At 46.4% G+C, this 20,476-nt stretch overlaps 1 protein-coding gene across 5 annotated transcripts; it reads right to left on the reverse strand.

The window, feature by feature from the left end:
• Positions 1–1,048: 1,048 nt before the first annotated feature.
• On the reverse strand, positions 1,049–20,292 carry LOC108384062 (zinc finger protein 480-like). Of its 5 annotated transcripts, XM_073226411.1 has the most exons (5): positions 20,142–20,281; positions 17,108–17,204; positions 13,094–13,220; positions 10,380–10,491; positions 4,289–4,428 (listed from the first exon to the last, which is right to left on the reverse strand). In XM_073226411.1, exons 2-4 carry the CDS (start codon positions 17,180–17,182, stop codon positions 10,400–10,402), a joined length of 294 nt encoding a protein of 97 aa, XP_073082512.1. In that variant the 5' UTR covers positions 17,183–17,204; positions 20,142–20,281; the 3' UTR covers positions 4,289–4,428; positions 10,380–10,399. The 5 variants fall into 5 exon arrangements, with proteins under 5 accessions (XP_073082508.1, XP_073082509.1, XP_073082510.1 ...); XM_073226407.1 differs by lacking the exon at positions 10,380–10,491 and having other exon boundaries at positions 1,049–4,428; positions 20,142–20,292; XM_073226408.1 differs by lacking the exons at positions 10,380–10,491; positions 20,142–20,281 and adding an exon at positions 19,589–20,109 and having other exon boundaries at positions 1,049–4,428.
• Between the last annotated feature and the right edge of the window lie 184 nt (positions 20,293–20,476).

Below are 20,476 nucleotides of genomic sequence, written 5' to 3' on the forward strand. Positions count from 1 at the left end.
ATTTTGCCTGACAGTTATTCTGCAGGATGTACTACATCGTTAGTCTTGGAGAACTAGACAGTTATTTCCTATTACAGACTCTGATGTGTGGTCTGTTGTGAGAACTGGTAAGTTTACCAAATTCTTTATATTTCCAAGGATTCTCTCTAGTATGAATTGACTATCTCTTAAAAGCCTTTCCACGATCAGTGTGTGTATAGTTTCTGTCCTTCAAAAGTAGTTCCACTCCTCCACAGGTGTGGACATTTGAGGAAAAGTCTTACACCATCCATTATATTTGCAAGGTTTACTCTAAAATATAAACCCTCTGATGATCCCATTTTGATCTTTAGGGAAAAGCCTGACCAAGCAGTATTCTGTGGTTTCTCAAACATGTATGACATCTATTGCAGCATTGCCTCCATAAAGCCTCTACCACATAAATTCATATGGTTTCTGTGTTGCTGAATAGTTCTTGAACTCAAAGGGCTTTGCCTCACTTACTGCATTTAAGGTATTGCTCCAGTATGTCCGCCAACTTGTGAACACTGGATCAAGTCCTTGCAACATGCATTACATTTCTGTGGTTTCTCTCTAGGACATGTATTTTTTTCAAGGAAAGATGGTGTTGTTTAAAGGCATCATACGCTTAGACATGCAGGCCACCGCAGAGAGAGAGGTGTGTTTAAACATTTTAGGGCCTGGGTTTTCTATAGGGCCTTTTGAATATGGGTTGGTATAAGACATGGTATATATGGTGATTAATAATTTGCTTTGAAGTTCTCAAGAACAGGGTGGTCTAGGTGACCACATTGAACCCGACATTATCCATTTGGGTGACATATTGGTATGTTTATGCTCCACACAGCTGTTCTTTGTCCAGGATATGTTACTCAATTGATTAATGTGACTACACCACTAGTAAGTATCACATTAAAAGTCCATTCTTGGTCACAAAAACAGTTGGGCAATCCAATCTGGGGAGATCTCCCTGCATGCTAGGTAATATACCAACCCTGCAGGAGTGTTTGTGATTCTTGAGAAAGAATTCACCACCAAGTCAAGCAGGTAAAAGCAAAGGGTAGTTTAATGAAGCAAATCACACACTCAGGGAGGGAGCGCAGGCATCGTGCTCTAGGCATCAGCAGCTGGCACCTTTTGTCTAGTGAAGAGCAAGCAGTAAGTCTGAACATTCCCGTATTAACTACTTGGTGAAGCCTGACTTCAAGGCAATACTAAGAGACTTGCCAGGTTCAGTGGCACTTGTAAGTTTCTTTTGACTATGGAGTACCCGATGCACAGTGAGGCTTGAGCTTTGAGTAAAGGCTTTGCCACACTCAGGGCACTTGTAAGGTTTCTCTCCAGTGTGAATCCTCTGGTGACATGCAAGGTGTGATTTCTGACTGAAGACTCTGCCACACTCATTGCATTTGTAAGGTCTCTCCCCAGTATGGACTGCCTGATGTGTGGCGAGGTGTGAGCCTTGAATAAAGGCTTTGCCACACACACGGCATTTGTACGGTCTCTCTCCAGTGTGGATTACCTTATGCATCGTTAGGGCTGATCTCATACTAAAGGCTCTGCCACACTCAGGGCATTTGTAAGGTTTGTCTCCAGTGTGAATTACCTTATGCACAGTTAGGGTTGATCTCCAACTAAAGGATCTGCCACACTCATTACATTTGTAAGGTCTCTCTCCAGTGTGGATTACCTGATGCATAGTTAGGGTTGATCTAAACCTAAAGGCTCTGCCACACTCATCACAGTTGTAAGGTTTCTCTCCAGTGTGGATTCCCCGATGCCTAATTAGGGTTGATCTCCAGCTAAAGGCTTTGTCACACTCATTACATTTGTACGGTCTCTCTCCAGTGTGGATTACCTGATGTATACTTAGGGCTGATCTCCAACTAAAGGCTCTGCCACACTCATGACACTGGTAAGGTTTCTCTCCAGTGTGGATTACCTGATGATTAGTTAGGGTTGATTTCAGACTAAAGGCTCTGCCACACTCATGACATTTGTAAGGTCTCTCACCTGTATGGGTTGTCTGATGACTGGTAAGGTATGACTCTTGAGCAAAGGCTTTACCACACACATTACATTTGAAAGGCTTCTCCCCAGTATGGATTTTCCTGTGATTTTGAAGTTTTGAGTTATGACTAAAGATTTTGCCGCACTCATTACATTTGTATGGCGTCTCTCCACTATGGATTACCTGATGGCTAATTAGCATTGATCTAACGCGAAAGGCTACGCCACACTCATTACATCTGAAATGTCTCTCTCTAGCATGGGACATCTGATGATTGGTAAGGTGTGAGCCTTGAGTAAAGGCTTTGCCGCACTCATTACATTTGAAAGGTTTCTCTCCGGTATGAATTCTACTGTGAGTTTTAAGTTGTGAGCTTTGACTGAAGCCTTTGCCACATTCCATACATTTGTAAGGTCTCACTCCAGTATGGATCAGATGATGCTTAGTTAGGGTTGATCTCACACCAAAGTCTTTCCCACAAACATTACATTTGAAAGGTTTCTCTCCAGTATGGATTCTACTGTGAATTTTGAGTTGTGAGGTGTGATTGAAGCCTTTGCCACACTCGATACATTTGTAAGGTCTCTCTCCAGTATGGATTAGCTGATGTTTAGTTAGGGCTGATCTCATATCAAAGGCTTTGCCACAAACATTACATTTGAATGATTTCTCTCCAGTATGTATTCTCATGTGACTTGTAAGTTTTGACTTTCGACTGAAAACGTTTCCACACTGGAGGCATTTGTAAGCTCTCTCTTCATTATGGATTTTCTGATGCTTAGTGAGGGCTGATCTCAATTTAAATGCTCTGCCACATTCATCACATTTGAAACGTCTCTCTGCACTATGGGTTACCTGATGATTGGTAAGGTGCGAGCCTTGTGTAAAAGCTTTGCCACACTCATTACATTTGAAAGGTTTCTCTCCAGTATGGATTCTACTGTGAATTTTAAGTTTTGAGCAGTGACTGAAGACTTTGCCACACTCGATACATCTGTAAGGTCCCACTCCAGTATGGATCACCTGATGCTTCGTTAGGATCGATCTCCAACTGAAGGCTCTGCCACACTCCTTACATTTGTATGGTTTCTCCCCACTATGAGTTCTCCGATGATTTCTAAGGTATGAATTTTTACGGAAGGCTTTCCCACATATGTCACATTTATATGGTTTCTCTTCAGTATGGGTTATCTGATGTGCAGTGAGGTGTGAGGCTTGAGTGAAGGCTTTGCCACACTCACTACATTTGAAAGGTTTCTTTCCATGAATTCTCTCAGGAATCCTAAGGTGTGAATGCCTGAAAAAACTGTTAGCACATTCATTCTGTTGGTATGGATTATTTCCAGTAGGAATTACCTGATGTTTTGTTAGACCTGAATGCACAATAAAAGATTTGCCATACTCATTACATTTGTTTGTTTCTTCTCCAGTATGATTTGTCTGATGGTCAACCAGGCTTGAAAGGCTTGAGCTTTGGATAAAACCTTTACTACATTCATTACTTCTGAGTGGTTTCTCCCCACTATGAGTTCTCTGATGTTTTACAAGTTTGGAACTTTGGGAAAAAGCTTCCTTGCATCCATTACATCTGGAAGCTTTCTCTCCAGCATGGGTCACCTGATGGTCCATTAGGTTTGAAGGCACACTAAAGACTTTGTTCCACTCATTGCATTTGTAAGGTTTCTCTCCAGTAGGGCTTCTATGATTTACAAGGTATGAATTTTGAAGGAAGCTCTTGGCACACTCATTACATCTGTAATGTTTCTCACCAGTATGAATTCTCTTATTACTTGCAAGATTTGAATTCTGACTGAAGACGCTGCCACACCCACACTTACATGGTTTCTCTCCAGGATGGATCACCTGATGTCCAGTCAGGTGTGCGTCTTCGGTAAAGGTCCTGCCGCAGTCGAGACATTGGTAAGTTGCTCCCTCGTGGGCTGTCTGCTCCTGTGTCTCTTTTGAAGGATGCACAACATCACTGCCATATTTTTCAGTATTGTTGCTTTGGACACTAGGAGGGATTCTCTGTAGTGGAGAAAATGAGGGAATACTGCTGAGAGACTTCTTCACTTTATTACAGCCATGAATTTTCCCTTCAGTTTGAAATACAGACAGTTCATTGCGACAGCTGAGTGCAAGCGGATTGTCAATAGGCGTCTTTCCTTCATCCCATCTACTACGTTGATCTCTTCTAACAGGGAGATGATTTTTATGTATTATAGGCATGCCTTTGTGATTTCTTTCTTCATCTTCCCAGTGACACTCAATGTCGTGAGGATTTTCTTGGATTTCCGTAAAGTGCAAATCTTTGACTTCATGGCCTACATGTCTCCCCAGCCTCGCTGTCTGGGATATTCTTGTATTGCCATCCTCCTTTGGTTGTGAATTCTTGATCACATGGGTAGAAGAAATATCTGTAACATTTAAAGGATGATAGGTATTCCATTAATTTGTTTGTAAAACAGGTATTTTATGCTGAAAGTATAATATTACATGAAAAGTAATATACTGAACAGATTCTGAAACTTCCCAAACAAAATTTGATATTCAAATTTTGGGGACCACTAGGATAGGATGCTTCACACTAAAGAGTGCTCACACATAATTCAACTGTACAACTTAGAATCAAGTACTCTGTGACAGAAACACTCATGCTATGCAAATACTTTAGCTCTAAAATGGTGTTTTTTCCACCCTGACCACAAAGCACATGCCAATTGGCAGTAAACATACTACTGTGAGGAAAACACAGTTTGATCCTGGACCTACTGACACACATTCTTAAGAATGACTGCCCACCCAGGCAGTACAGCCTACAAAACCTTACAACAAATACCACCAGTTTAGAAAGAAATACTTGAAGGGAAGAAATACAAGAGTTGAGCTGAGTCACTAATAGAACTACTCAGCCATCGCTCCTGGGAATGGTTACTGAGACATCACCCCTGCATATATGAAATTAGATCGTGTTTGGAGAAAGCTGTTCAGTGGATAAAAAGGGGAAGATTTTTTATGTTGTGATTCGTGCTCTGTTGGGGAAAGAGGGTAAAAGAAGTGCTGTGGTAACTGGGAGCTCAGGAGCACAAACTTACTGTGTCTGGAAATCACAGTGTAACAATGTATTCCGCCCAAATCAAGATACCATGTGAAGAAAAGGAAAGGTCTGCAGTGAGGCAGGGCAGGAGAGGAGCAGAGGGCCAAGGGGCATGGGGGAGCAGAGCTTCTGCTCACACATGTGTAGAAATGTAATTACACAAGGGAACTAAAATTCTTGTAATTATACAAGGGAACTAAAATACTATCCTTCGTAGGAAAGAACTGTTTTAAAAACTAGCAGAATACTATCCCATTTTTAACTTTGGGAATTACACTACAAGCATGGGGAAAAAACTGAACAGATTAAAAAAGGTGCAGAGTGTGGTGTTGCACAGAGAAAGATTTTGTCTATTAAAACATTTGCTATGAAATTTTTCAAAATGACTATCCCATGAGGTCCACTTTCAAGAATATATTCAAGAGAAACATACAGAGATATTCCGCGAGATATGGGCAATGTTTACAGCAGGACTCAGGAAGAAAAACCAGGAAATGCCCACCAAGAAATGATGGATAAGTTTACTCTGTACATACACATTCAGACACAATAAAATCATGCTGCCAGTACAACAAAGTAGGGAGACGGGCTCTGAATAATCACCTCTTGGCTTGATGGGCAGAGTTTATTTGGGAAACAAAGCTAGCATGAGGTATTTTAAAAAGTCAGGGCATTTCAAGGATATAATCAAATGACTTTAAAAAGGAATCTCACTTCATCATGAACTACACAACTTAAGTTTTTAAAAAGAAGTTTAAATTTCATATATAAACGTTATAGGGGTAGATCCCTTGTTTGTTGTTAAAAACATAGTGTCCTTTTTTGCTGGGCTTCTTTAAATACTTAAACTCATATCCCTCAATCTCTTAACACAATCTCTTTAATAAAAAAGACACGGCCATCAAGAAAACAGAGAAGAGCAAACTCGAGACACTCAGTACTCCATGGAGACACCAAATTAACAATAATACACAAACAAAAAATTCTTTGGGAATATATGTATAAACCAGCTCAAAAGCTGCAGCTCTCAAATGCCTACCCCCAGAAAACAGTGAGACAAAAAAAATGTATAAAAGTTTCTAACAATTTCCAGTAAATCAAGTGCTGGTACCTTGAAAAGACTGACAACTGAGCAACACATAGCAAGATTAATGAGAAAACCCAAGAGAAACCTCAAGAATGACTAAAATCAGCAATGAAAGCGGTAACTTAATAAATGGATTCTAATCAACTGATTATAATCTTACTATCAAAACGACTGTGAGAGTACTTTGAATAATTCTATGCATAAATAATGGCTAACCTAGAATAAATGGATAAATTTCTGCAAAAACGCAACCTACCAAGACTGAATCATGAAGAGATCAAAAATGTAAAGAGACCGTTCAAATTCTAAGGAGACTGAATAACTAATCAAAAAACATTAAACAAAGAAAAACCAGATAGCTACTCTGTAGAATTCAACCCAGCGTAAGAATTAACACCAATCTTCCTCAAACTCATGTAAAAAAGTGAAGAGGAAAGAACAGATCCAAAATCATGCATGAGGCCAGAAGCTCTCTATTCCCAAAGACAGACAAGAGCACTGTAAGAACACCATGCAGCATACGCCTGATAAATGATGCAAAGATCAAAAATGAAACAACTGAAAACCTTACTCAGCTGCACATTAAAAGGACTGTACACCAGGAACAGAGGCATATATCCCTGGCAGGCAAAGATGGTTCAACACATGACAATCATTCCACATAATACTCCATTTTAATAGAACAAGGAAAACACACATGATCATTTCAATTTATGAAAAATTCAACAGCCATTCATTCATGATGAGAACATGTAGTCAATTAAGAACAGAAAAAATATACCACAAAATAACAAAAGCCAGACATGAAGAGCGCTCAGCTAACATACTACATGGGTGACAGACTGAAAACTTTTCTCTAAGATCAGGAACAAGACAATGTTGCCTGCTATCGCCACAAACAGATCTCTCATTTCACACCTATGAGGATGGTTACTGTTTAAAAAAAACAGGAAAGAAATGCTGACAAGGATGTCAAAAAATAGGAATTCTTCTTTAATCTTGGTAAGAAAGTAAAATGTAGCCACAATGGAAAGCAGTAGAGCTCTCCTTTGAAAAATAAAAATAGAATTTGCATATGCAATTAAGGAAGTACATGCCTATCTTCCGAAAATTCACATGTTGAAATCAAATCTCCAGTTGGAGGGGGACCATCTGGGAGTTAAGGAGGCATGAGGATCAAGTCTTCACAGATGGCAGCAGCGCCATCACAGCGAGGGGACAGAGCACAGGCCCACTTTCTGCCATGATAAGATATGAGTGGTTAGCAGCTGCAGCCAAGAAGCGGATCCTTCTCTGACCCTGCTGGCACCGTTTTGGATTTCCCATCTCCAGAATGCTGAGAAACAAGTGTAACAACTGCCATAAGCCATCCAGTTTTTGGTATTTTGCTATAACAGTGTGAATGACTAAGACATAAATTGGTTCCAAGAAGTGGGTGCTGCTTTGGAAGCAGCTTTAATGGGGTCATGGGTAAAGACTGGACATTTTGCGGTGCATGCTTTAAGCTGAGGCTCATGAAGAGAAAGTTAAATGTGATTTTGGTGATGGCTGAGAGTGGAAAGAAGAGAGCTGCAGAAAAACCTTCCCTCTTGTTAGAGAATACATATCTAATCACGTATCAAATGGTGGTAGTAATACAGTGAAATCCATTCTGATGAAGTCTTAGAAGGAAATGAGAAGCATTTTATTGCACAATGTAGAAAAGGCAAGCCTTCCTATACACTGGCAAAGAACTTGGCTGACTGGTGTTCAGGTTCTAGAGTTCTGAACAACACAACTCACAACCAATGAAACGGCATATTTAGCCGAGGAGACTTCTAAGCCAAGAGGTTAAGTAGCAGCCTGGTTTCTCCTGACTGCTGATGGTTAAACGTGATGAGAGAAATAAGTTGAGAAGAAAGAGCAATGTCAAGATTTGGAAATCCTCAGCCTAGCGTATTGCAGAAACATGAGGCCATGCGCAGGAGGGCACTAAGGCGGGGGCCGAGGTACCGCTTGGTCACTAGGGGTGTGAACTACAGGCCTCAGTAAGCTACACCAGAAGGAAAACTGTCAGTTGGAACTGAAGGGAAAGGGGAGAGAAAAGAAAGGTTGGACTTTACAGGAGAGGACCATTGAGCTACTTGGCTGCAAACTCGCCCTCTTCTTCAACATGAAGAATGACCCCCAAAGGCAAGTCAGAGGCCATCAGGGCTGCCTCCTCAAAGTGCAGGGCACTGCCTCACCCTCAACAGGCCAGATGCCTCCCCAAGAACTGTGGGCCATCAACCCCAGCCCAGGGGAACCCAGGGTGGGGCAGGACCCCAGACACACTGGGTCCGGAAGCAGGTCTGCTGTCCAGCAGGTCTGGAGGGCAGAACACGAAGTAAAAAGGACTGTTCTCTAGCCTTAACCTCATGGACTTCCTTAACCACATCGGACCTGCCTGGGGCCATCAACACATCCTTTTTCTCCGCTTCCCCCTCGTCCAACAGGAATACGATCCTCTGCCTCTTCAACCCCTGGGTTTTAGAAAGCAGGTAATGTTTATTTTCCAAATTCAAAGTGTCAATGGACTTTGCCACAGGATGAAACCTGTCAAGTCACACCTTTATCTGATTTAGATGGTGCTTATATTGAACATTGGAATTTAGACTGTAGAATTGATGCCAGGCTGAGCTGCCCTGCAGGGTATACTCGGATGGAATGCATGTACTGAGCATGTACTACACGGAACCTCGGGGACCAGGGGACCAGGGGCAAGGATCTATGGACTGAAGATGGGCATCCCTCTAAAACATGTTATGTGCAAACCTTCTAGAATACAAATGGGGGACTTGGGATGTAACAAGGTGGGGGGGACAGAGTCCTCATGGGCAGGGTCAGCCCCGCGTGAGGGCGAGCAGGGAGCTAGGCAGGCCCCATCGGCCATGAGAGGACCCGAGCAGGAGCTGGGCCCCTGCAACCCGGCAGTGTCCTCCTCAGGACCTGAATTCCAGCCCCCTGATCGCAGCTGCCCAGCCTCTGGACGGTGAGGAACACACTTCTGTGGTCAATAAGCCAGCCCATCTGCGGCACCAAGTCAACAGGAGCCTGAATGGAGTGAAACAGCACGGGGCCCAACAGCTGTGCCTCTGGGCACACTGGCAAGAGAAGTGGCTGCGGCTTGGCACTGCTCTCCGGACCCCAGGTTCACAGAAGCGCGCTTACATTAGCTGAGGTGGGAGCAGCCCCGGTCCACTGACGGGTGCACACACAGAATGTGGGGCGTATACACACACAAACAAGGAAATATTACCAAGGCTTAAAAAAGACACAAATCCTGTCATTTGCTACAAGGATAAACCTTGAGGATGTCATGTTAAGTGAAGTAAGCCAGTCAAAAAGAGAGACCGAGTCCACGTCCATGAGGTGTTCAAAACAGTCAAGTTCATAGAAATAGAAGCAGTCATGTGGCGACCGCTGGGGCCGGGGAGGAGGAGACCCGGGGTGAGAGCAAGTGGGTTCCATTCCTGCAGCGACTGGGGGGGCCACACTGAAGACAGGAACACTAGCTCTGTTCCACCTGTGCGCTCCAGCGACATACATCACGATAGAAGTTATTCGACACTTTTAAAACAAGACCCATGAGTTCAGGGGGTGTTCCTATGCTCTGTGTATAAGTAGATGTGCAGTTGCTATTGTGAAACAGAGAAACTTCATGTGCGCTTATCCAAAAATTATTCAATTAGCATTAATAAACATCATCCAGAGAACAAAAGCAGGTTGCAGAGAGAAGAAGTGAATACAAATAAGAGCCAGAGAACAGGGCAGCACCAGGAGCTGGGCCAGCAGGGGCCTGGTGCACCTGAAATGACCTTCAGAGAGGAAGAAAGACGGGGACCTACAGTCTTTGTAAGTTCACAAAAGGAAGCAATTTCCAATACTTTTGAAATCTTTCAGAAAATATAGGTGCTATAAAAAGAAGTGGAGAAGTTGGTAAAGTACAAGCAAAGGGCTGTTTCCTCTAAAATACAGTGAGATACTGATTAACTCATTACACCAGCATAGAAATGGTAAATCTAGGAGAGTCATTATCAGACTATCCCATTTGCACCAATAAATAAAAACTCGGTGAAATTTAGAGAAAACCCAACAAATTATGTATAAAGAACTGAAAATAATCTAGAGAAAAACCTATAAATCTTACGGAAGAAGTGGCTTACACCGAATGTCACTGAGCATGTCACTCCCCTCGCGAGCTCCCTCCGTCAGGTGCCCCAGAGCCGTGCTTCCTGCGTGGAGGGAACAGCGAACAGCGGCGCACATGAGGCGGACCTGCCACAGGGACAACGGCCCAGTCAGCAGCGGGAGGAAGGGCACGTGGCCTTGGGAAGGTTCTCCCGGGGACACATTCCCCACCTCTTAGTGTGGCTCAAGGGGACTAAGGGTGACCAGTGGCCTGTGTGACCCCATGTCACAGGGCCCGCGGGCTCCTCCTGCGACACCCCGCAAACCCTGGGAAAGCCCTGGGCACACCTGTCAGCCAGGCTCTCCTGGGACTTCCAGCTCGGAATCTGGGGACACGGCCCCCAGCCTCCAGAGGTGCTTCTGCAGGGACCAGGGTGACACTGCAGCCCGAGTCCCCTGCCACGGCTCTACTGCCACCAAGTCAACCCACTGCATCAACCCCAGCATGAGGGGATTATCCCAGCAAGAGCAGGATGAAAATTCTAGAATTTCAGACCCTACGAATGCGTATTTCCAAAGCAAGATTCAGAGGCAAAATCACGCAAACTCATTCCACATTTCCATGCTAGGCAGAGCAGTGGAAGAGAAAAAATACCAGATAAGGGGCATGATGTCCTAGTGAGACAGGGACTGTGGGTTTAGACAGAGTAGGGTGAGGGCCCCCAGAAAAGGCAAGGCAAGATAATTATAGAGCAGTGTAAAAACATGCAAGGAAACCCCCTACCAAAACTCAGGGTTAAACATTAAGCTCTAGAGTCATTCTTCAGTGAGATCAGTTAATATTCCCCAGATAAAGGAAAGCAGCCCATGTTTTCTATTAGGCTAATCATTGTAATTATGTGTCAGATTCACTTGAGCATGCTATAAGGCCCAGGCCTATGTGCACTTTTTCATCCTTTACACATGATCAGGTGATTCACAACCTGGGCAATTAATAATGGCAAGCAAGCCCAGCCATAAACAACATAATAAAAGAGAAAGATTCCATCTTACACTTCTGTTTAAACTCTTTTGCAAACAGACAATAACTCAGCCCACCTTCAGGGCAGGGCAGGCAGAATTAACTGATGACTGATATGCTCCTAGACCAAAAACCTGTTGCTATGGGAAAAGAATGTGCAGTAAATTTCTTATGTTAACTTTGCAGAACTATCTAGAAGACTGATGTCTCCTTAAGTATGAACAATCTAGGAACACTTAACAGCTCCACGCCCCTACCCCTTTATCATGTTATAAACCCCCAGACAGTGCACAACCACGGGCTCTCTCGTCCCCTCCTGGTGTGGGCTGGGAGCTGTCCTCTCACTTTACCTCTCCCTGGCTCTCCCACCTTAAGTGTTTGTGAAGTAGATTCTTCAACGTCGTGAACAAGAACCCCAGTGTCACTAGGACCTGTGATGGGACTGGGAGCTCTCCCACGGTCACCAGGACCTGGGAGAGCTAAGAGCCTGACAGAGAGATCTGCTCGGCACGTGGCCTGGGGATCCCAGAGAGAATCGCCCTGTCCACTGACTTCATGGTTGTGCTCAAAACAATCGCAGCTGCATCCCACGTCCCCGTCGCACACTCTTCAGAGCTGGGCTAAGGAAGGGCAGCAGAAACGGCTGAGGGCCCTGATCAGGCAGACAGGACATGAGGGCGCCACAGGAATGGAAGCACAGCCACCATCCATCCTCCTGCCCCCTGCCCCAGGCTTCCAAGTACAGCTAACGGAGTTGGAAGCCAGAAGAGGCAGGCACCGGAGGCCTCAGATCCCTGACAAATAGGCCTGGGCTAAGAAATGGCTGGGCATCCAGTGGAATCCAGCACAGGAGAGACCCACGGGAAAGGGGACCCCTTTGAAACCGCCATCCCCTTGGCCTGCAACAGCAAGGTCAAGGACCAAGGACTTGACAGGACTCCGAGGACATGTAACACATCATACGAAGACCTTGCCGTCTCTCTGCCAGAGCCGCAACACTGCTGGGGGGTGAGAGGGGACCCTTCACGCGCTGAGGCCTCAGAGCCATGTGCTGGGCAGAACAGGTTCCCCTGAGGGCTCACCAGGAAGCGATGTCGGTCCTTCCACAGAACCCTCCCCCCAGGGGTCTGGGACCCACGCTGAGTGCTGGGCCTTCCTCTGCCCTCCTGAGCCCCGCCTGTGCTCACAGCCTAATATGATCCCACCCATTTGGTTTTTTCCAATTTTCTCTCTCTGCTGTTCAGGGATCTTCTGTGCAGATAATATTCAGACCAGTAAGAGAAAATTCTGGTGGATAAAGAAAGGAATGGGACGTGCTGTGGCATTTCTAGAATCCTAGCTCCGGGCTCAGGTGAGGAGAGAAGGACACTTCAGATACGTCTAGAAACCTACTGCACAACCTCCTCCAACCGCCTGCCTCCTGAACGCACAGGGAACACAACAGTGAGACATCTGGTCTCTTCCAAGAACTACTGAATGGAAAGCAGAGAGGCGGCAAACAGGATAGCGGCTACTGGAAAGCACAGCACAGGGCTTTCTTTACACGGATTTATCTCAGCCGTGTCATCTGGAAAAGGAGTAAAGTGAAACTGCAGACGCCACATCACGAAGCTCTCCATGTCTGACTGAAGGGGCTTTGGCCTCAGTAGCACACGGCGAGGGTTCCTTGGGGGCAAACCAGAGAAAAGGCAGAGATACTGAATCCTCACTTCTGAACGCCATCCTCACCCAGGGACACCAGGTTCCTGTAGTTCTCCTGCATCACGTCCTGGTACAAGGCCCGCTGAGCAGGGTTCAGGCATTCCCACTCCTCCTGGGAGAATTTTATGGCCACATCCCTGAAGGTCACCTGTCCCTGAAATGAAAACACATATGATGAAGGAGCATGAGGAGAGATCCTCACACGAAATGAGACAGAGCTGTCGGGGGAGATGCGGATGAACTGTACGTTCTGACAGATCCGCATAAAGGGATTCTGAGTGAGTTATGTGTCTCTAACATTAATATCTTATGCTTCTCCCTGCGATGTGCTCCAAATCTGTGCACTTCTCAATCTGTGGGACAACACATGAAACACAAATACAAATTCAGTGCTGGGTGCCCTATATCTAAGTGTCAGATACTACGTTCTTCATGAGTGATGTCCCATATGTAGACGAAGTAGAGCAGAAGACATGGCCTCAGAGATGACAGTGGCCACAGAGATTTTAAAGAAAAGCAGGAACCTAAACATTGTGATTATAATAACAGCAGTGGCTTAAAGGCTTTAACACTTCTAACGTGCTGGGTGTTAGTTACTCAATGCTTTACATGTACTAACATGTTACCAGCATAATAGTTCATCTGAGGAAGTTCTCTGCCCATCTCATGTTACAGAGGTAAAACTGTGTCACAGACACTGTAAGGAACTGGCCTCTGGTCCAACAGCTAAGAAACAACACAGCAAGTGCCTGAACTCAGTGGGTCCAGCTTTACAACTGAACATAAATGATAAAACAGCTAAGTAACAGAGCACTAAAGTGCACGGACAGAGGGTCCTTTACCAGAAAATTGGAAATAACTTCAAGGGTAACTACATGGGACTGCATGAAAGGAAATTATATGCGCGCACACACACATGCACAAAGTACATTTAAATAATTAACAGGACAGTGAAAGAAATACATACCAGGACAAGGAATACACCGAAGACATAATTTCCACTGCTACAAATATAAACTTGTTAACCATGCAATGCCTTTTACAACAATGGTCTTACACATCTAAGCAGTTGAACACGTACCCACAAACACACCAATTAACCGCCATGGGAAAAGGTGTCTCTGGACATCCATTTAAATTGTTTTTCCCATCATTTTAATGTGTATGTATTTCACCATCTTTGGGACAATGAAAATATATCTATTGTACTTATTTTAGTTTGTCAACATCACTCAAAAGGAAGCTAATGGGAAAGTACAAGGAAGAAAAAAATCGACAACACTTGTGGTTCCTATAAAGCACCGATATACAAAAATATAATTTTATCCACTCAAATTTAAATATGTAGTCATTAAACAAAGCCATATAGACTGTTTACTGCACTAATAATGCTTGAGCTTTGGAAGTTATGATATTACACATTATATTACAGCTCATTAAGATAAAAAAAAAAGACCAGAAAAAACAGGAAAATGAACACTACAAACAATTACTGAATAATTGAAAAATCATGAAGAAAGGATATTGGGGAAAAAACCTGTTGTTAAACTAGAAATTTCAACAGACGCCATGATCACTACAACACTGGGTGCTTTTCTTCTGAAATGATGGTGGAGAAAAGGGCACTGCCCAGGGCTCCTGCCATTCACCCCTGTCCGGGCAAACTAGACGCACGAATCTCAGGACAAGGAGAGGCTCAAAAGGAAGGAGGGAAAGATCCTCGATGCCACCGGGACGCTCCAGACAGCAGCAGCAGCCGTATCAGGGCACAAGAAAGAGGCCAGACGGGAGATGTCCCAAGAGACAAAGGGCAGTAGAACGGCAAGAGGGAGCATTCCCGGGAAGACGCAGCCATTACGAACATGCCCGCACTCTCACAGCGATGAGGCAAACACGGAAGGAAGGGACGGAGAGACAGACAGCATCGCAGACACAGTATGAGGGCCAACACCCCAGTGTTAACATGGACAGAACAACCAGCCAGACGGGCAAGGAGGAGCCCGAGGACTCACACGGCGCCACAGCCCGACGGGGCCGACAGCCGGGAAGGACACCCCACCGCTGCTGCAGGCCACCTTCTACGCAAGCGCACGCGGGACATTCTGCAGGACAGGCCACATGTTGTGATACAAAACAAACCAGAAATTTTGGAAGATTCAAGTAATACTATGTATCTTCTCTATCCACAGTGAAGCTAGAAACAAGTAGCAGAGGGAAAACAGACAACTCCACAAAATATGGAATACACCTCATGTTTAAATAAAAAGGTCCAAGAAATCACATGGATTTTTAAAACTATCACGATAAAAATGGAAACAGCACAGCAAACTCGGGGGACGTAGTGGCGGCAGCACTGAGGAGGATGCCTGCCTGCAGTGGTAAGTCTTACATTACAGAAAAGGGGTGGTCTCCCATCGGAAATAGAATTTTATACCTCAAGAAATCAGAAAAATAACAAACTGCACCAAAATTTAGTAGAAGAAAAAAGATTAGAGCAGGGAGAAATGAAACAGAGAATAGGAAAATTACATAAAAATCAACAGACCAAGAACAGGTTTTTGAAAGATTAAGAAACTGACAAACATTTAGCTAGGCTGAGAGAGAGAGAGAGAGAGAGAGAGAGAGAGAGAGAGAGAGAGAGAGAGAGAGAGAGAGAAAATGAGCCCTCAAGTAAAATCAGAAATGAAAGGGGGACACTGCAACAGGTGTCACAGAAATGTTGAAAAAGGTCTGTAAGAAGGGACTATGAACAATTATATGCCAAGAAATTACATATCCTAGAAAATACGGGTACATTCAGAGAAACATACAACCTCGCAGACAGCATCACCAAGTAATAAAGAAAATGTGGACAGTTACAAATTGAGTCAAGCAGTCCTCAGAAACCTCCAACACACACCCAGGACCAGAAGGCTTCCCCAGGAGCCTACCAAATACTTATAGAAGAATAAACACGAATACTGCTATAAATCTTCAGAAATACTTACTTCTATGGAATCGCATGATTCTGATACCAAACCCAGAAAAAGACACAGGAAGAAAAGTAGAGACCAATATTCCTGAAGAACATCAATGCAAAAATCCTTAACATACGAGCAAATGAAACTCAACAGCACATTCAAACCAGTAGAGACCACAGGTGGAATTATTCCTGCACGACTGAGAATATTCAACATACAAAACTATTCAATGTTACTGCACTCCATTAATAGGAAGGAAGGGAAAAGAAACACACAATCATCTCAGTTAATGGGAAAAAAGTTGACATTTGACAAACTCTGAGGATAAACACAGAAGGAACCAGGAATAGCACACGCAAGGACCCTATATGAAAGGCACACATAGAACGGCACACGCAGTGCTGAGACTGGAAGCTCCCCTTCAAGCCCGGGGAGCGGCCAGGATGCACCCGGCCCGGAGTGCCGTGCAAAGTGCTGAAGTACCGGAAGTCCCAGCCAGGTCATTACCACGCACACGGAACAGGAGCCATCCGTGCTGGAAAGGTGGACGCCATAGTTTGAAATGCATGATAGAATCCCACACCCTCTGTCTCTGATGGTGTTTCCCAATCATTAAGATTTTGAGCCAATGACTCACGTGTCCAGCTTCAAATATATTCAAAATCAGGCAGAAAAGATTGCCCCTTTTTGCTCTCCTTTCCCACAACTTACCACATATTTATGAACATTAGTACGTGGCTTCCCCCTGCAGCCTCTTTCATACGGGCTACAGAGAGCTGACGGTGAATCCAGGTGCAGCCCCGGACGCATCCCTGCTGCCCACCCACCCCGACGCCCCGTCCCCCACACACGGTGGGAAGCCCTGCCCAGGACGATGCCCAGGGAGCCCCCGAACAAGCCCCATGTCACTGGGTCAGCTGACATGGAACCGAAGTGGGGATGAGAGGTGCTGAGGGGCGAGTGCAGTGACCAGGGGTCGTGCAGTGACCAGGGGTCACGCAGTCAGGGTCAGGGCTCAGGGAGACCCAGGAAGGGCCCTTCAGGAAGGACAGACAGGTCACCCAAAGGGTAGGGACTTTACCTGAGGAACAGCCATTCCCGGCTCCTTCTCTGCCGTCCTCCTCCTCTTTTTCCGGACTTTGGCCTCAGGGAACATGAGTCTTTCTTAGAAGCCAATCCTGAAGGCGGAAAACATGCCGTTTAATGCTTAGTCATTACATTCCCTTCCTTTGCCACAACCACATGGGGGGACTTCACGGTGTGGAAAGGACGGTCCCCTGCTGCCCACTGCTCAGGAGGGACTCGCGGGCAGAAGCCTCCTTAGGCCACCCAGTGAGTTCCTCCACCATCTCTTCAGATCCTGCCTTCCTGGGAAGGCCTCCCACACTCTGCACCAAAAACCTACGTATCAATAAAGGTGAAATTAAAAGGAAATCTGCTCAGAGCTTGCAACTGACTCTCTTTCAATATTTTGCACATGTATAGCTATGTTTTTGTAATTCTGTATTTTTAAAATATTTTACAATTATTTCCTGGAAAAGGAGTTACGTGTTACAACAGGCGTGAAAACCTTTATAGAGTGTCACCTGACCAGAGGTTCTCCTTCCAGGAGGTGAGACAGGGACCAGCCTTAATGTACGTCATCTGTGTGCAGCAGTGAGCACCAGGGCGCTGAGCCTCCTCTCCTGAGGCTGGGGGTGGCTGCAGGGAGGGCTGTCAGGCCTCCATGGGGTGTGATCAAGGCCGGGTCTGTGACCTAAAGAGGGGTGTGGGGACAGCCAGGGTCCCCACTGCTGCAGTGTGTGCGATAACGTTTGCCTTTAAAGATGGAAGAATAGAGTGCGTACAAGGTCTGTCTTTGTGTTTCGGATGCACTTACCACCATTTGTGGATGCCACCGAAGTAACATCCACGAGTCAGGATTATATATCCAGGTTCTCACCCTGCTACCAACACTTAATTCCTTTCCAGAAAGTCATTGTGAAATGTTTTAAAAATGCAGAATTGTGAAAAAGCGACTACAGGTGAGCACAACACTGAACGAATAAGTTGTAGAAATGAGTGCTGAGCATATTTCCTTTTCATTTCGGCTTCACAGAAGGGTGCGGTTTAGTTTTGGTTTTGTTTTGAGAATATTGCTGCACCAGACATAGTTGCACCCGGTTCCACAGAGCTTCCAAGTCAATCCGGCACATCTCCAACACGGCAGAAAAAAGACGGGAGAGACCAGAGGGGAACAACTACTCTGAGGTCACAGCTCACTATGTTAATAAATCACTAAAAGGGAAGAAAACTGAGTACTACAAAACTGGTTAAATTAGTCTTTGACTCTTAAAACATCACTGACATCCCTACCAACTACCAGTCAGTCTAAAATTATTAATTGGTACCAAAGAACACGTCCAAGACAGAAGATACAGGGGACAAAGCCTGCAGGCCTGACTTAAACCACAAACAAGTTGAAAAAGGAAATGATATGTATGTTTTTCAAGTCTAAGTCATTCTGGTCAAAGGAAAATGTGACAATGTATCATATTGATAAAAGAATAACATGAGTTCATTAAAGGTCACCAAAACTTATTTGAGAAGTTAATTATAAGAAAGTAGAAATTAAATGGGCGAAGATTTATCTCAAACTACAAAATGAATGATGAATTACATATTAACTGTATATATATCTCTATAAAATTCTATTACAAAAAATAAAAATGAAAAGTCATTTTAATGTACCTTTAAAAAGGGTACCATGTGGTGACAGTCGTTTCATACCCCAGTTCTCTTCCAGATCCTCTAGCCCATCTACCCCAGCTAGGAAAACGAATAAACAGTGGCCCACCACTGACCAAGTCAGGAAACTGTCCTCGGGCTAAATGAGGTTACAAATGGAAGCTATGTTCAGACACATACAATGAATATAAAATGCACCAGCCTATTATTACTTTGGCAACTCTCAATCTCATCTCTACCATTTAAACAAATTTTAGATGCATTTTTAAAGCCACCAATTGATATATCAGAACGTAATCACTCACTACTCATCTGTGTCCATGTCGCCTCCCCTCCAAACTCACCCCCCAATCCCCTTCATCCCCGCCAGTTTCCATGTTGTGTTTTCATCTCTCACTTTGTATACCCACCTCCCTATTTTTTTCTCTTTGATTTTGTGTTTTCCCGCTGGGTTGCTGCTCACTCAGGTGCCGTCCCCTCTCCGGCCGTCTCTCCCTTCGGGGCCTCCTCTCCCCCCTGCTCCGCCCACTGCAACTGGTCCCCCTCCCGCTGCCCCTTCTCCCCGGCCTTCCTCACGGTCCCCGCTCTCCCCGCATTCCCGCCCTCCGCCCGCCTCTTACACTCTCCAGCGCGGTCACTCCCCTGCCCTCCGCCCGGTCACGCGCCCCCCGTCCCCTCTCCGGCACCCCGGCGGCTCTGCCTCCCTCCTTCGCCCTCCGGGCCGCCCCAGTCCTCTCGGGCCCAGCACCACGCCGCCCTGCGGCCACGGCTCCCAGCGCGCACCCTCCCCGGACCCCCGCCCCGAGCGCCTCCCCGCCGCCCCCCAAGGGCCCACCTCCGCCCGGGGGACCCGCTGGCCTCTAAGCCTCCCCGGCTCCGCCGCCTGCTCCTTCCCGGGCTCGCCCGTCCTCTCCCTGCGCCTGCTCTCCCGCAGCCTCCCGGCCTCCGCACTCGTCCCGCTTCTGTCCCCGGCGCGCCGGCCCGGCCTCGACCCAGCGCCGTCGCCCGCGAGCCCAGGGGCGCCGAGGCACCGGGCACCGGCCTCCCGGGAGAGCACGTTCACCGCCGGCGGAATCCGGGGCTCGAGCCCGGTGTCCCCCTCCCGCACCGCAGTCCGGGGAGGAGGCGCCTCGGTAGGGGCGGCCCGGGGAGCGGAGAGCCCGGCCCGGGGCCGCGGGGAGGACGGCTCGCCAAAATCCCGGGCCCAGAAAGGCTGCCGCTGCCCTACGGAGGCCGGAGACGCTGCTCAAGGGTTTTAGGCAGATAAACGACGCGAATGGCGCGTCCACGTGGACGGAAGGCAGAGCGGCGGCAGGCAGGGCCCAGCCTCCCCGGGACCGCGGACCGCAAGGGAAGCGCACCGGACCGCGAGGCGACGTAGGAGTTACCAAGGCGGGGCGCGTAGGGGGGATTCTGAGGCCCGCAGCACCCCCCGGGATCCAGCGTGCAGGAGCCACAGCGCAGAACAGACCGAAGAGACGAGAGGCCGAAATTCCGGCGCCACACCGCGACCTCCGCTCCCCCAGAGCCGCCTCCGGCTGTGCGTAAAGCGCGCGCGCAAGAGGCGGGCGGCCGTCAGGGGGCGGGGCGGGGGCCCCCGGGGGCGGGGCGGGTCCGACGGGGCTGGCCCCCGGGGGCGGGGCGGGGCGCGGGCCCCGGGGGGGTTGGACCGCATAGTTTCATGCTTCAGAGTTTTAAGATAAAGGCTAAAGTTACAGGGCCA

This window comes from Manis javanica, chromosome 17 (assembly GCF_040802235.1).
Source record: "Manis javanica isolate MJ-LG chromosome 17, MJ_LKY, whole genome shotgun sequence".
Lineage (NCBI taxonomy): Eukaryota > Metazoa > Chordata > Mammalia > Pholidota > Manidae > Manis > Manis javanica.

Coding starts and splice junctions, on each gene's coding strand:
- LOC108384062 (XM_073226407.1), bottom strand. CDS start 17,182: ATGTTCCCTGAGGCCAAAGTCCGGAAAAAGAGGAGGAGGACGGCAGAG. Junction 13,221..17,107: donor CGGGAATGGCTGTTCCTCAG/GTAAAGTCCCTA, acceptor TTTTCATTTCAG/GGACAGGTGACCTTCAGGGA. Junction 4,429..13,093: donor CAGGAACCTGGTGTCCCTGG/GTGAGGATGGCG, acceptor TAAATGTTACAG/ATATTTCTTCTACCCATGTG.